The sequence below is a fragment of the Equus asinus genome, chromosome 25 (genome assembly GCF_041296235.1).
Source record: "Equus asinus isolate D_3611 breed Donkey chromosome 25, EquAss-T2T_v2, whole genome shotgun sequence".
NCBI lineage: Eukaryota > Metazoa > Chordata > Mammalia > Perissodactyla > Equidae > Equus > Equus asinus.
The window spans coordinates 39,989,401-40,006,469 of record NC_091814.1 but is presented as its reverse complement, the minus strand read 5'-3'; the positions used below and the strand labels follow the sequence as shown (position 1 = coordinate 40,006,469).

General features: G+C 35.2%; 1 protein-coding gene across 12 annotated transcripts in view; it reads left to right on the top strand.

Moving 5' to 3' along the window:
- The window catches only part of SMG7 (SMG7 nonsense mediated mRNA decay factor), an 82,874-nt gene that overhangs the window by 47,644 nt on the left and 18,161 nt on the right, over window positions 1-17,069 (top strand). For 9 of the 12 annotated variants that reach the window (XM_014850290.3, XM_070497705.1, XM_070497708.1 and 6 more), the window contains 7 exons: window positions 1,299-1,431; window positions 7,647-7,818; window positions 9,001-9,072; window positions 9,944-10,094; window positions 10,483-10,618; window positions 14,416-14,578; window positions 14,930-15,086. In XM_014850290.3, the coding sequence (XP_014705776.1) occupies window positions 1,299-1,431; window positions 7,647-7,818; window positions 9,001-9,072; window positions 9,944-10,094; window positions 10,483-10,618; window positions 14,416-14,578; window positions 14,930-15,086 (984 nt within the window). Of the gene's footprint in view, window positions 1-84; window positions 141-1,298; window positions 1,432-7,646; window positions 7,819-9,000; window positions 9,073-9,943; window positions 10,095-10,482; window positions 10,619-14,415; window positions 14,579-14,929; window positions 15,087-17,069 lie in introns of all 12 variants that reach the window. The other 3 variants (XM_070497710.1, XM_070497709.1, XM_070497706.1) reach the window with 1 other exon arrangement.

Here is a 17,069-nt window from a genome sequence, read left to right as displayed (position 1 = left end):
AAGGAAAGTTCTTTTTAGTCAAATAAATAGGTATTTCCTTCCCCCCCCCCCAACTAAGACTAAAGAAAGATTTTGTATATTTAGGCTATTCCACTCATTCTTTCTATGAGGAGTGAGATGGCAGATGACCAGATTCTCAAGTGAGTAAACAAGTGCCTTTCGTGGAAGGCCTTGCCCTATTATTTGGAACAGGGACATTAGCCTGATGGAAAATTAAAAATCAATTAAGAATATGCTATTTAGAAATGCCCATTACCCTAAGTTGTGGTGAAGGTTAGTTTTTCCTGTCTTGCACACCTTTCTTGATACTTTGTATTTTTGGGAGATCTAGTAATAGACCTTAATCACAAGCACTCCATGTCTGTGATATTAGAGTCAGGGTTCAGATTATCAGAAATGCTGAGGGAGTGATTACACCCTCATAAGTCATCAAAACTCCCAGTGCTCTAGAGCCTCAAAAGTTGACATTGGTAAAGAAGTAGGTACTTTCCAGGTAGGTTGTAAACCCTTTATCTGTGTTTGCTTCCTTTCATCAAGGCAGTAATAGCTTCCCTCCATCCTAGTTCTGTGTTTTTTTCTTTAATTTCCAGGATAGGGAGTGACTGACTATATTTTACCATAACTGAATTTAAAATGGTTCTCTGTACAACTTGATTAATGAAAGGCATTTTATAACGGGATTTTGGTATACCATATTTCAGCATTGTGTTGTTTCTTATTTTAAATAGCCAAAATTGAAATGTTAAAAAATGGGCTTATATTTCCAGCTCCAAAGAAAATATTAACACCAAAGGAAATAAACTATTAAATAGAAATAGACCTGAGTGCTGTGGGAAATAGATTTCAGGGAAATAAGAGATATGGCTTAATATTTGCAAAAGAACTTTTTCCCCCATATGTATCATTTGATAGGGTACACTCACTTGCTTTTTGGCACGTTGTATGGAAATTTGTTAATAGCTTACTTTTACTTCGGTCTTGCCACTGTAGTTCTGATTTCGTACTGGGATTCCTAAATAGGCGGTAACTCTAGTAGCTCTAAAAGATTAATAGCTGAAGCCCCAATCTGATTATTCGAACATTTGGTAAGTGTTTATTAAGTTCAGTTGGATTCTACTGCGTGTCTAGTCTTGTTCAAAGGGGAGCATAAAGTTATTTAAATCAGTGAATAACTTTAATGCTGGTTTACTGTCTAGTGTGTTATAATTATAACGAACAGTTCTTTCTTGTTCTCAGGGGGACCAGTGTCTGCCCAGTGAGTCACTGCTATACCAAATAGAATTACATTTTGTTTTCAGCTGGAATCATGCCTTTAAGAATCAGATCACAACACTACAAGGCCAGGCAAAGAATCGAGCAAACCCGAATCGGAGTGAAGTTCAGGCAAATCTTTCTCTGTTCCTAGAGGCAGCTAGTGGCTTCTACACTCAGGTGAGTTTCTGCATTGTATACCAATTTTCCTAGAATTAGTGGTGAATATTCTCTTTGTACACATCTTGTTGTTTATAGAAGCACTTTGTATAACCACTGTGTGGGCCATTGATCACCTATAATTTCAAATGAATAGAAATGTCCCAAATTGTTTACCTTAACACCTTTCAAATAATGAAGACTTGGCTCTTAGAAAGGTCGATGTTTCAGCTAAAAGGTTGGAGGTATAACTGTGTGAATAGAAAAAGTGTAATAAAAGCAGTGCCTTAGTGAAGCAGCAGCAGTAGTTAGTTACAAACGGTATTCGAGCAAATGTGAATTTATAGGTATGGGTATAGTCATTGTGAAAGTAACAGCTATGTTGTGCCAGGTAGGAAATAGTCAAAATTTGTGATAGCAAGTGAGTTTTCATAGTATTATGTATACAGTAAAATTTGTATACATAATACAATTGCTTCAAATGCTATTAAACTACCTAAGAAGTGGATTAGCTTTTCCTCATTTTGAATAATAAGCTATTATTCATCAGCCTCAGAGACTTTCCTTGTCCTTAGTTATATCCTGATATAACTTCTAAATCTGACAAGGTGAAAGAATAAATGAAACTTTTTTCTGAACAATGAATTTTCTTTATTGTAAGCAGAATCCTTTAGAAGACTCCTTCTTATCCATTAGTAATAGCATTCATAATTTAATTAATAAAATGTTCGTATAGAAATTCTTATCTTACACTGACAAGACAAGGTTTTGAGGATCTTGCACTGAAAGAAATCTTTAGGCTGTTCTCTCTATACTGCTGCTTGACTTTTGCTGCCTGTGTTTTAGTTCCATTTTGGTTGTACCATTTCTTGGAATGAAAAAGAAGGAAAGACTCTCAGTGTTGGCAGATGTCATATGGTTGGTTAGCCATCATCTTCAAGAGATTAGTTGTTTTACTTAGACTAAAACATCCATCACAGTTCATCATTGAAAGAACTCTTGTGTTTCTTATTCTCAAAATTTATTTTCAAATTAATGCTAATTTTAACAGTACAAGTTGATACTTCTGGAGAGAGGGGTTGAGGTGTGCCACTAACTAGTCCTTGAAGCAGATGTATTTTACAGGTAGCTGCTGAAAGCCTGCTGTTTGTAAGATACAATGCTAGGTACAGAGGATATGGAGGGAAAAGAGGCAGTCTTTATCTTCAAGGGCATATCCAGTCTAAATGAAGAGATGGATACGTTAATAGATATGTTTTTTGCTTTCTGAGTATAAAAACAATGCATACTAATTTCAAGAAATTTGAAAATTATATAAAAGTCAAAGAAATTTTTAATAATTCTCCCATTCAGGATAAATTACCACTTTAATATATATCTTTCTGGTGTTTTTATACTTTTGTACATATTTGTACATATCCAGTCTTGTATCTGCTTTATAAACATAATGTAAGGTTTTTCTTGTATTGTTAAACGGTTTGATAAGGATCTTTATGTCTAAAGCATTTTCTCTAATACTGGATTAGTTCCTGGGGACCACTTGTTCATGGGATAGTCAGTGAAATCATTGGATGAGTAAAGTTTTAATACTGTTGATAACGTTGTTTTGTCTTCCTAAAAGGTTATTATTTATATTTTTATATTTCCATCAGCAGTGTATGCAAGTGTCTATCTTGATGTACATTTGCCAGTGTTAAGTATTTTCAATAAATGTGAATGAATGATTGAGTAATTTAAACTTGGTAGATGGAAAATAATTTTTCATTTAAAATTTAGTGTCTGGATTGCTGGTGATGTTGAACTTCTTTCATATTTTATTAGATATTTGTATTTTATATAATCATCTATTCATTTATTTTCCTATTCATCATTTGGCACCTAGTTTTTCCATGATGATTTGCCTGAACTCTAAATGGATATTAATTTTTTTCTATTATTTTTGACAAACATCTTTTTCTCCAGTTTCTTCTGTTGTCCTTTTGTTTTATTTAGAGTTTTTTGAAATACAGATAGATGGTATCAGGTTGGGGGTATTTTTGGCAATAAGTTTTTTCTTTGTCCTTAGATCAATGGATGTTTAGTAATGACAATAATAATTATATTTAAAGAAACAAATAGGTATTACAATTCAAATCTTAAAATTTGAAAGAAACACCAAAATCCTACAGTAGAGTAATAAATAAATTATGGCATATCTGTTAAATGGAAATAGAAACTATTATAAATGATAGTTATGAAGATTGTTTCAAGAAGAGAAAATTGTATTACTATTAAGTGAAAAATCATGATATAAAATTATGTTTACAGTTTGACTCTCTGTGCTAATTGAGTAGTCTCAGCTCAGTGGGGTGTTAACAAAAATGGTATCTTTTTTTTCTTCCCCAGTCACTACTTTCAACTATGCTTTTGTTGAATTCTAGATTTCCATCAAAATGTCTTGCACAGATTCCATAACATTCTGGTTGCTTTTAGGCTTTTGAATCATGATCCAGTTTTAAAACTCCAGTCTCATTTCTGATTCAGATCTCTTTGCCTTCCCCCATGCAATAGAAACTGGAACTATGAGCACAACTGAAGTGCGGGGGAGCAGTAGGGACTTGGTGCAGCTGGCCCTAGTGGAGGGAGAGGGAAGGCATCTACTTCTGCAATACTTTTTTTTAAGATTTTATTTTTCCTTTTTCTCCCCAAAGCCCCCCAGTACACAGCTGTATGTTTTTAGTTGTGGGTCCTTCTAGTTGTGGCATGTGGGATGCCGCCTCAGTGTGGCTTGATGAGCAGTGCCATGTCCGCACCCAGGATCCAAACCCACAAAGCGGAGCTCGTGAACTTAACCGCTCGGCCATGGGGCTGGCCCCTGCAATACATTTTTATAATAGCCAGTATACAGATTGTACAGATTGGTTTGTTCTCTTGGAAAATGATTCTTATTCTTTTTTCTTTATTTTATTTTTTCGAGGAAGTTTAGCCCTGAGCTGAACATCCACCGCCAATCCTCCTTTTTTTGCTGAAGGAGATTGGCCTGGAGCTAACATCCATGCCTATCTTCCTCTACTTTATATGTAGGATGGCTTCATAAGTGGTGCATAAGTCCACACTGGGGATCTGAACTGCAAACCCCAGGCCACTGAACTGGAACCTGAGAACTTAACCACTATGCTTCTGGGCCGTCCCCAATGATTCTTATTTTTATGATGTGACATACATGTAATAGATTTCCAGAGGTTTAATTGGACATTGATTAAAGCAAGAATTATCATTTTTATTGAGGGGGCATGGTATTTGCTAAAACACTTTGTAAGCAGGTGAATGATAAAATCATTCAAATGTCTCAAAATATTGTTTTATAAGGAAAAATATATAGGTAATCTAATTTTGCAATTTATTTTTTGAAATTTTTATAATCATTGATTTTTTTCCCCACCTGCATTTCATAGGCAATGGTTGAATAATTACAACAGCTGTAGAATGAACAGTAACCTTTTTTCAGATATCAATATTAATAGGACTTTTTACTTGCATTTTTATGTTATTTTGATTTGATAATTGCAACAGTTAGTGATGTTGCTAACAATAATGTTTCATACATCTTTCTTGATTACAAGCGGTGCAGATTAAGCCATCAGATTGAGAAAGTAGACCAAGTCCAGATCATTGTACAACCTTCTAGGCTAAGATGAGTTTTGAATTTTAATCTTAAATGTAGTTGCAAGCCATTGAAGAGTAGGCAAGGGGGTAACATGGTGAGATTTGCATTTTTAAAAGGTTACCCTGGATGTGAATTAGCAGGGGTCAGGAATGGAAGCTAGTTAGGATGTTACTGTAGTAATGGAAAGAAATTGATGGATTTTTGAAGTATAGCCAATGGGACTTGCTGATGGTTTGGATTGGATATGTGGAATCAGGGTAAGGGAAGAGTCAAAGATGACTTGAGTTGTCTTAGTTCTCCATTCTTAGCATTGAGTGAAGAGGTAAAGAGCAGTGAAATAGTGTAATAAGTTTTTTCACAGGATAATTGCCAAATACAGTTTTGTTCAATTTATGAAACATCTGTTTCTCTTCTTTGGTTCCACCTTGTCTCTGCCTCTAAACCAACTAGAAACACTCTCACCCAGAATCTTTGAGCCAGCAGAAACTTTTCTGATATCTCCACCCACAACTCCTGGATTCAGGCAAAAAGTTCCACGTGATGTTTTAACCGTGTTTGATTTACTTTTTGTGAACATTCTTTTTTCTTCTTCATAGATGCTCAGCCTTGCCTAGTTTTCCAGTCTGTTCTTTCAGCCCCTAATCAGCTCTCTTCTTTATCTTCTGTCACGTTTCTTCATGCCATCTTCCACAGTCATCTGTTGTTTTTTTCCATTTTTTGTTCCTTTCCTGTGCTTCTTGCCTTCTAGCCATTCTGGGCATTAACTTGTTTACCCAGTTTTATGTTAGCAAATTTCTTGCCCATTACAAATGTACAGGTATAAGTAAAGATGAAGTAGATAATTTGTATGCTTGGTGAGAAAGGGTTCACGGAATTTATATTCAGTTATGGAGGTGGTTTTTAGGGAAAAGGTGGGACATTTCAGATCTTTCTGAGTTGGGTCCTCAAGGTGTCTTATTTTGTATTGTGAATTCTGCACGTTAGAAAGAGTGGTAATAGAGCCAAAGTATTTCTAATTCTGTAGCCTTAGTCAAATCACTTGATATTTCTGTTGCTTTCATATCCTCATCTGAAAAAAGGAGTTTTATATCTACGTATACTGTATTGCTACTAGTTTAACATGAGGATAAAATGAGACAAATGTATCAAATAACCTAGGGAATAAAGTTTATTATAAATGTAGAATATTCAGTTGGCCTATGCTGTCTATCATGTTTGATAACTCTCCCTCCCCGTTTCTCTCTTTCCTCTCTTTCCCCCCTACTTTATGTACTTGTCTTGCAGACAAAGATGCAGATTTTCTTATTCATCTCTGTGTCTCTATTGCTTACCATGGTGTCTGATAGAATAATTAAATATTTGAATGAATGTATTTGTAAGTAAATATTTGAATGAATGAGAATAGAATGAAAAACTGTTTGGGGACCAAGAGTGAAACCTTTGGGGGATAGGGTGGGAGGAGAAAAGCCTTCGAGTGGGGACTGAAAAGGAATGATTGGTGAGATAAAAAGAACTAGAAAAGCTCAGTGATCAACCATAAGATCAGCTGTTTTAAATGCAGCAGAGAGGTCCAGTAAGATGATGACTGAAAGATGTCCATTGTATTTACTTATCAGATAACTGGTTGTCACATTGACAACAGTTTCACTAGAGTGGTACTAGGTGGTAGAATGGGAAGAGGGGTTGTGTGGAAGCCAGATCATAATGGATTAAGGAGTGAATCAGAATTGATAAAGCAGGTATGATACATGGACTCCTTTGAAGGAGTTTAGTTGAGAATAGGAAGAGACATTAGAAGGTTGCTAGAGGAGGAGTTTAGGGTCAACGGAGAGTGTTTGGTTCTGGGTTTGTTTTTTGTTTTGTTTTTTTTTCAGTTCTTGCTTGTTAGATAAAAGAATGAGGGGATGGCAGGCAAGAGACAGAAAAGAATAAAATAGTCATGCTTAGGCAGAGGAATTAGATCTGATTAGGAGGAGGAACCTCTCATACTGTAAGATTAGAGAAGAAATGTTGGGCAAGAATGGGTGGTCTGTATAATGTCAAAAGTCCCTTCCAGATATGTAGTACCATCAGATCTACTGTGTGTGAAAAACGTGAACTGTTCTTGGGCTTAAGAAAATAAATCTCAAGAAACTCCTAAAGTCTGACAAATGTGTTGGCTTGCATTTAAGTCAGGTTTGTAACCAACCAATCTTTGATGGTTTTTGTGTTATTTCTAAGAGGATAGCACGCAATCTAGTTAGGGTAACACACTATCTATTTAGTAGATGGATAATTTCATGGAGTTGCTTGCTGAATGTGTCTGTATACCCTAGTCAGGTAAAGTATTTCTAAAAAATGCTGCTGTTCCTTTTGGATACACATCTTGGGTTACTCTAATACTTGAAAATTGAAAAGATATGATTTTTAATGAATGTTACTAGTTATCCTATGAAAGGTTACCATATAATTTTCTTACAGTCCTTGCTCAGATCTCTAGCAGTATGGGATATTAGATACATCTGTTAAAGTATACAGACTTTACTGGTACAACATTTCTGACTTACCAGTTCTGACTTAATAGTAAATCTTGCTCATGTTTTCCTTTTAGTTATTACAAGAACTGTGTACAGTGTTTAATGTAGATTTACCATGCCGTGTGAAGTCTTCCCAGTTGGGAATTATCAGCAATAAACAGACGCATACCAGCGCCATAGTGAAGCCGCAGTCTAGCTCCTGTTCCTATATCTGCCAGCATTGCCTCGTCCACCTTGGAGACATTGGTGAGCCTTTGGTGTGAAGGAATTGATAATACCTCCATTCTTGTCTTTGGAGTAGTCATAGAAAGAAACTCTTTTCCTTTAAACTGAGCATGCACACACAATTTAGATTGTCATTAGAAGAAACTATAAAAATGTGTTTTAAGGAACTTAGATTTTCTCAGTGTTTTGGAATTGGCAAAGGATCTTGAAGGAAGTAACTTTCACTAAGATTTAAATGTTATTCAGTCTTTATGCAGTTGTAGGCAAATAATAAACAGCAAAAATATAATCAAAGCTAAATTTTTCAAAGTGGTGCCATAATATTTTCTCAGTTAATTGCGAGGTTTATAAATTACTCCTTCTGAAGCTAGATTACCTTCTTTCCTTCCTACTAGTGCTTTAAAAGCTAATTTTTGTTTCCTTTTTAAAGTTAAATTTGTATTTCTATTTTATATGTTTTATCTGGGAGTGTTATGTAACTTACTTGTTCTTGTTCATTCCTTTAAGGTGACCTTAAAAAGGTTGTAAAACAAATTAACTATAGGATTATATTTTGACTGCCCTCAAATAACAAGGAATGGAGAACATTATTTCTTTAAGTTCAAGGATTTTAGATATCTTGATGTCATAAATCATTGACTCCGTTAGGAGTCACATCAATAAGCACCAAGTTCTGCAGAGATGCAACAAGCAGCGTATTTAGGTTGTTTTTGCTTTCAGTGTATTCTTTCCACACTTCCTTAATGTTGCAATAGATATGAGGCATTTTTCAAAATCATTTTATAAGATATTGAAGAAATACATAATTTCCAGATCATATTGTATAGTGTTTTTTGTTTTGTTTTTTTTTTAAGTGCCATATAACTCACCCCTTCTTGTGGGCCGGCTCCAGGTCACCAGCATAGTCCGTAGTGGGAGCTGGTGATGCATGACACTGGAGGACCTGAAAATGGGGGCTAGGTAAGCTTTAAAATTGGTTACATGCTGAATGTCCCAAATAGGGAAGGCCGGATGGACACTTCACACATAATCCTATAGTTAATTTGTTTTAAAGTATTTCCTATCTTCAATGATTTTAAATTAATTTTAATGTGTTTATTATCTTTAGAATTTAAAACTATACCTGTTTTGGAAATGTTACCCTACTGATTGTTTTGTTTGTTTGTTTGTTTTTAAACTAAATTTTCTTTTTCCTCCTCTCAGCTCGATACAGAAATCAGACCAGCCAGGCAGAGTCCTACTATAGGCATGCAGCTCAGCTTGTCCCCTCTAATGGTGAGTGGGCCTCTCATGTCAACTTGTGGTTGACTGTGACACTTTATTCTTTATAGCAATGTGGAAAATAACTCAAGGCTCTTCTTTCAAGTTTTATGAAAGCAAAAGATGTTGAGTTTTGGTATTAATTGTCCTATTTCTCCTTTTAACTGTACATTCTATATAACCGGAGATGAATTTTTTAAAAATAAGGTAACTGTTGTCAGTAAAGCAATATAGATATAGATCCCCTAATGTGAGCTAAAATTCTTTCAACAACTCTGGCTTCCATAATGACTTATAGAATACTTATCTCTTTAATTCTACCATTTTCCTCCCGAAAAATTATCTATTACCTAAAAGATAGCACTTTTGTCTTTTGATGGCCTCAAAATAGGTGTTAGCAGTGATTCTTTAGTTAAAGAAATTAACAGCAGATTTTTGGTGATGTAGGTCTTTCTTGTTAAGCCATATTGAAATTCCTTCAGATTCTAAAAGGAGCTCCTTGAAAGCAGGTGGCAGTGGGGCAAACTATGCGTTTCATGTTGTCTGTGGCTGCTTGCCCACTACAGTGGCAGAGTTGGGTAGTTGTGGTAGAGACTCTTGGCCCACAAAGCTAAAAATATTTACTATCTAGCCTTTTCTGACGTCTTATTTGAACTTACAGTGCTCTCTGCCCTACTTATGTGACTTTTTAAACTAAACATAGTATGTACCGTCAGTGAAGTGTGCTGTTTTATGTTATGCCCATTTGTAATGAAGTAGCCATGAGATTTACTTTATAAAGTACTCCCCATTATTAATTTAAAGGTTTAAAAACTGATCATCTGTATTCTGATAGCAAGACTTTGTGCATCTTGGGTTACTTTAGAATCTTCACTTTCTCCTCTAGGTCAGCCTTACAACCAGTTGGCTATCTTAGCTTCTTCCAAAGGAGACCACCTGACCACAATTTTCTACTACTGCAGAAGCATTGCTGTGAAGTTCCCTTTCCCAGCTGCCTCCACTAATCTACAAAAAGCACTTTCTAAAGCACTGGAAAGGTAGGGTTGACTTTTCCAAGAGGACTTTGTGTAACCCGGTAGCCTTTTACCCCTCAAATTTGGGCATACAAGAAATAATAGCCAGTTACTGATGCTTGTTTTTTCTTATAGTTGCCTAATTTCTAAACATATAGATGTATTGTAATAGTTTTGTGGGTAGTTGTCACTGAATTTCGACCATCCAGCATCTGATTTGTTCCGAGTAGAGTACAGGCTGCTGAATGCGAACTCCTCTGAGTGTGTTGCAGTTGCAAAGTTAGTCACATACAGAGTCTCCTGTGTGTGTGTCAAGTGCTCAAATCATGTGTTTTTGCAAACTGAAGCCTCCTTTAAGAGGTTTGAGCCATTTTGCTGCCTAAGATTCATGGAAATTTTTCTTTCATTTCAGCCGGGATGAGGTGAAAACCAAATGGAGTGTTTCTGACTTCATCAAGGCCTTTATTAAATTCCACGGTCATGTGTACCTGAGTAAGAGCTTGGAAAAGTTGAGCCCTCTTCGAGAGAAATTGGAAGAACAGTTTAAGGTTAGATTTCAAAAATAGAGAATTTTTTGTCTTTTTTAAATCAGGAAGCATAAGATTTGGAGGACGCTGACTCGCAGTTTTTATGTCATTACTTAACTGTGAATTATTGGTAAAAGTTAAATTTGAAATGTATGAAATCCTTGCCTACAGCATCCCCTCAATTCAAACTGAGGTACTGTCTATATAAAGAAATACAGCAGCGGTGATTTCATTAAGTAGCTGCTATTTGGCAGAAAGTATCAAAGTGGGGAAAAAACAACTCCTCCTTCCTTCTCAGACTAAGCGCCTTTGTTCCTCAATTTTGAAAGTACTGCTTTTGATGGTTTCTGTATTCTTAGATATGATTCTGTTACCTACTTTATAGATATCTCCATTCTGCAAGCCGAGCTCATTACTTCTATTGTGCTTTGATCCATCAGGATTTCTGGTAGTTTGAAGGAAAGGAATGAGAATTTCATTCAATAGGAATATTTTTTTTAGTGATTTGTATAAGGACATAAAATTAAGTAAACTTTGTTCTGTTTATATATATGAAAGTGATCTCTTATTAGTGTATTAAATTAGCAGTTTAAATGTAATCTATAAAATATGGGAGAAGTCAAAATTGTGTTAACTTTATTTTTAATTCATTTATTCAATAAATATTTGACCATTGTGTATCAGTCACTGTTTTAGTTACTGGGACCAACAGTAAACAAGACAGTCTCTAAGAACATTTTATATTTCTTGGTGACTTCTGGGTATCTCTATATACACTTGGGGAATTGTCTATAACTGCTTTACACTTTTATAAGTATTATAAAAGTCTCATATTCCAGAGACTGTGGGACTTAGACAGTTAAGAGACATAAGTTAGCCAAATATAGTCAGTATGAAATAGTTTTTACAGATAATCATTTTTTAATTGATAGTTTTTATGTGCAAGAGATTATACTAAATAACTATAATAGAAATAGTTTGTTTTAAAATAAGCTTCTAGAGTCCCCTGCTGTTTTCTGCTTCTCTTAGTGGCCTATTTAAAATTAGACCATGTTTTATAGAGTTGGGTGCATGAAAAGAATAACTTTTTAATGCCCTAGGCTATTCAGCCTGAAAAGAACAAGTCTAAATAGTTTCATTGTAAGTTTTCAGATGTATGAAGGATTATTTAAAAAACGTATCTGTGTCTTTCCTGAGGTCAGAAATAAAATTAAATCCTAAAATTTAAGTAGAGATCTGTAAGAAGTTGCTGAAGATTCTCTCTTTTGAGAACTTAAAAGTTGAATTGACAGCCATCTTTCTTGGATGGTTTAGGTGCAGTCCTGTTAGTAGCAGGGCATTGGACTAGATGACCTCTTGAGATTGCTTCCAGCTCTGGTTTTTTGAGAGACATACTACCTAAATGGGAGGGAGGGAGAATGTACCTTAATGAGATCTTGTCTCTGTAAGTTATTTTAGTCTAGAATCTAGTCATTTTTGCATTTGGTTCAACCTTAAACACTAATATTCTCTTCAGATATCTATTTCTGTATGTGAAGTTCTGGTGGGTGTATGTGGGCAATTGCTAAAATACACTTTGGAATATCATTTCAGTACTCTAAAGTTAAACATAGTATGAGACAGATCTATTTTAACACTTACCCAATACTGAAATATCAGAAGAACATTGTTGGAGTGAAATTTTAGCATAGTTGAGTAAATACTCAAAAGTGTTTCTAAAGCCTCTGTAGATAATCAGTATCATCCACACTTCAGTGTGTCTCTCTAACTTGCAGTTTTTAGCTACTAAGCAGAAATGTTTACCAAGTTGAGGTTCATTGAAGGATTTAAGGCCTGGGATTTAGGAATTGAAATACAAGGCTCTTTATATCTGTTAAATGTGTGCTTTTCCCTAATGGTGTTTAGTCAGTATAGTCCTCAGCTGCTGTTAAAAAGCGTCTTTGACTCACAGTAGGTCAGTTCCAATTTGATTTTGTTCTTGGGGAGACCCTCTACTCACTACAATACAATCTAAATTTTATGAAATTACAACTGAATAATTACGCATTTACTTGTCAAGGTGTGGGTTTTCACTGAGTACTTCACTGAGTTTTTATTGAGTACCTGCTGTGTGCCATGTGCTCTTCTAGGCTCTTGGAGATACAGGAGAGAACAAGACAAAGTCTGGGCCTTCGTGAACTTATATTATCACTTGCTAGTCTAGGCCACACTCGTATGCGTTAGCACTTCCATGTATACACAAAAAAGTCCTTTAGAGGGCTGTGATTCTGTTCTGTAGGATGTTGCCTTCTAAAATAAATGCCAGTGGATTTATAGATACAAGGGATACATTGCTGTATTATACTCATAAGAAAAAAAGCTTTTTGAAAAATACAAATTAATATTCTCATTTTATGCCAATATTATTCATTTGTGTAAATGGTCAGCTTATCTAGAAGGTTGGATGTTCAGATTGAAGGAGAAATTCTGTGGGAGAATTCTGGAGAAAAGATAGGATTTCAGGACTTAGTGAGGAAAGTAAAGAAATTCTTGATGCCTTTGGAGAAGCAGTAAGCATTCTAGATGTATATACTGGAATGGCAGATGGCAAGGAGGCTGAGAGATGATAGGGAGAGTAGAGTTAAAGTGGAATGGAATTGTGTCTATCGCCAATGATAATGTGAAAGATCTTGCTAATAGAATCATAGAACTTATTTTGGCTATTTCAGATTCTTTAACATGTAAATAGAAAAAGAAATCTCAGGGCAAAGGCAGCTCTAAATTTCTGAGATGGTGGGATCTCTTGTCACTGCTGGTAGAACTGTAAGTAAGGTTATCTATTGTCACCATAAAGCTAGTGACAGTGACTCCCCACTGTCTCTCAAAATTTTCCCTGGGCAAGGAGGGAGGTTGAGGTTGGCTGTGGTGAAGCCAAGATAGCATCTCTAAGTAGATATCAACTTTGTTAGGAACTTGTGTTTGAAAAATATTTAATATGGGAGTTATCTAAAACAACTGCGGATATTAAGGTAGAAGGGTGTTTAAGTTGAGGCCACCAACTCAGAGCATGTAGGTGAATTCTTCGTTACAGTGCTGGCTAGCAGGTCACTACAAACACACAGTTATTAAGTAAAAGAAATTTGATGATGAAGATCATGCATGTACTTTTCCAATAGAGGAAAATATCAGTGTAATAATTTCTAGAAGTGCCTGTAACACGTTTGTGGTGGCGTTAGTCTGTCATTTACCATGTGTTTCAGAGTATATTCTTGCTATATACCTCAAATATAAATAAGTTTCAATGTATCAAGCCTTTGAAAGAGTAAATTTTATGACGTATTTTGGAAGTCATACGTTACATGTCAAGAGTTCAAAAATGTATTTTTTTGTCTTTTTGTTTGAAATTCTGTTTTTCACTGTGCATCTACTTTCTAGTCATTGGTCTCAATTTAGTATTTTAGTACATGTGCATCTCTTATAAAACAGCTTCTAATGGATTAAGATGTATAAATTTATTGATGGACCCCCAAAACTTCTTTTTTCAGATCACATTGAAAAAATATGTAGTTTCTCAGGGAAAAAAAGTGTTGTGAAAAACAGCTCAGACAGCTCTATGTTGTCTGGGTTAATTCCTTTCAAGGCAGAGAGTCAGCATGAGAGACATCAGACCACATCAGACTCGATTAAAATACTGGAGTTAAGAGTAGAACAATTTACTCATCTGTTAATTCTACTGTTACCCATGTGGCTGTAAATACAGACTGCTAGTTTAATTCTTGTGTTGAAGATGGTTCCTGTTCTTGTGATAATATGTGCAGTATTCCTGTCTTCTCTTACAGAGGCTGCTATTCCAAAAAGCTTTCAACTCTCAGCAGTTAGTTCATGTCACTGTCATTAACCTGTTTCAACTTCATCACCTTCGTGACTTTAGCAATGAGACAGAACAGCATAGTTACAGCCAAGATGAACAGCTGTGTTGGACACAGTTGCTGGCCCTCTTTAGTGAGTATTAAATCATTTAACTTTCTGTACCATTTTCTTTGGAAAGCATAATCTTAGGCATTTTTATCATTGTAACAAAGCATTAGTGATATGTAAAAAACAAAGTGTCCTGTATTTCTTAATATTGAATCAGGAGGCCTAGACCCTAAGTTCTAGCCTTTTATCTGCTGACACCCACTTAGCAACTCTATAACATTTTTAACACTGGAAAGAAAATGCCTTTTTAGAAGGAAGCTGTAAAATATTTAAGTGTTAAGTAAGATACAGCAGAAGGCTCATAATCATATTTTAATTTGGACTGTTATACAGTTTCAAATATCTGATGCTTTCTGAATACATTTTTTCTTTAAGTGTCTTTTCTTGGCATCCTGTGCAAGTGTCCTCTCCAGAACAAGTCTCAGGAAGAGTCCTACAATGCCTATCCCCTTCCTGCAGTCAAGGTCTCCATGGACTGGCTGAGACTCAGACCCAGAGTCTTTCAGGAGGCAGTGGTGGATGAAAGACAGTAGTAAGTGTCTTAGAATTTCATGTTAGCTTGTGTGCTTTGTTTGTTTGATAGTCACAGAAAAGCAGAAACTGCCTTGTAAAACACAACATTTGAACAACGGAAGACTTTGTATTTTCCACCTACTCTCTGGAAATTGAACTGAAGACCTCTTTGTATGTTTTTCATTTATTTGTTTGAATTCTTCAAGTGAGGCACAATCTTAAAGATTTCTGACTCCCTGTGCACTCCCCCTATTCCTACTTGCCATCCTGGGGAAAAGGCATTTATCACATTTCAAAATGAAATTGAAGTAAAACCAAGTTGTTTCTTATCCATTACAACATGCCTCAATTTTCTGTTCAGGTGTTAAGGGGAGAGAGTTTTACTTCATTTTTCTATACATAAGTTATTTGTTAATACTTCACAGTGACACCCAATTTGAGTTATATTTGTTTGTTTTAAGCATAGAAGATTGAAAGTTATTTTGGCTCTCTGGATTTTCTCTGTAATCTCTACTCAGAATAACTCTGACAGTTCTTAGAAACTAATGATTTCACAGTGACAAATGAAAGCTTTCCATTTACCTTTCATTATAGGGATAAATACTTCCTTTACAGCAAGTTGCAGTGAGTAGTAAGTTCATCCCTGCATATTTTGATGGTGGGTATAAGTAGAATCTCTTTGAAATTTCTGCTTTGTGGCTCAGCATCTACACATTGACCAAGGTCACAACCTAGAAAATGGCCAGGCTGCATTTAAGACCCTGTGATCCCTCGACTTTGTAATTCTCTTTCTTTTTCCCTCAAACCTGACTATAAGCTCCTTCATTTTTGATTTTGTCATGAATAGATTTTAGCAACATAGCACAGCATACTACACATCTCCTTTTCAGGTCAGTATAGGTATTAGTAAGTAATACATATTTTTAGGCATCACTTCCTTGCACAGAATTTTTATTTCTTAACCCAGAGGCTATGTAGTTTTCTTTCCCTTGTGTAATTTAGAACCCAAACTTGTGTTTGGTTCACTAAGCTGTATCAGTAATGCTATGGAAGAATTCTGTGTTTTAGATTTGCTTATAGGGTTTTCATATTTATGGGCAGAAATTGATATTTTTGTTTTGTTTTGTTTTGTTGTTCCTGTACGGTGACCATTTTGACCCATTCTGTGCATTCCCGTTTCTTGTCATGGCAAAGGATATTCAGCCAGAAGGAATAGTTTTATTTACAAACTTCCTTTTTCCTCTTTTCTTCCCCGTCATTTACTGTTCCCCCTTCCTCCTATCAGATTTATCAGGATCTTTAGAATTAAGCCTTTACAGTTATCATTGTGTCTTAAATTATGTTACTACTCATTTTAAAGACACTAGTAGGGTATTTCTCTAAATCTGGAGATTTTCTTTATATGTCTGATACATTAAAGTGATAATCTTCATTTATGGCTTTTAAATAATGAAGAAACAATCCTTTGTTTTTGTGAACTCAGGATTTTACATATATTCAGGTAACCTTTAGATTCTTGCTTCTGAACCTTTTCAATTTCTATAACTTGTTTTCTCCTGTACTTTTTTGAGAATGTGTTATCCTAAGGTAATAAATGTTTGAAGTAGTGATGTATATTTTCCTTTGTGGAAAGCAAAGTTAGTCTTAGGTGACTCAAAATGGGGTAAAGCAGTGTATCATTAAGGCATCTACTCATGCTCTTTTTATGCAATCTGTGTTTGTTGAAATACAGAGAAATACAGATTTCTTGAAATCTCATATTTGTTGCATGAAAATTTTTCTTTTCTAATATTCTTTTTTAGGTTATGAACCTTTTTCAACTATCTCATAATATGTTACATCTGCAAAGGCTTTCAGGAGACATTTGTTCTTCACTGTTTCTTCTTATATATATATGTGTGTATATATATATATATATATTTTTTTTTTTCTTTTAAAGATTGGCACCTGAGCTAACATCTGTTGCCAATCTTTTTTTTTTTTTGTCATCTTCTTTTCCCCA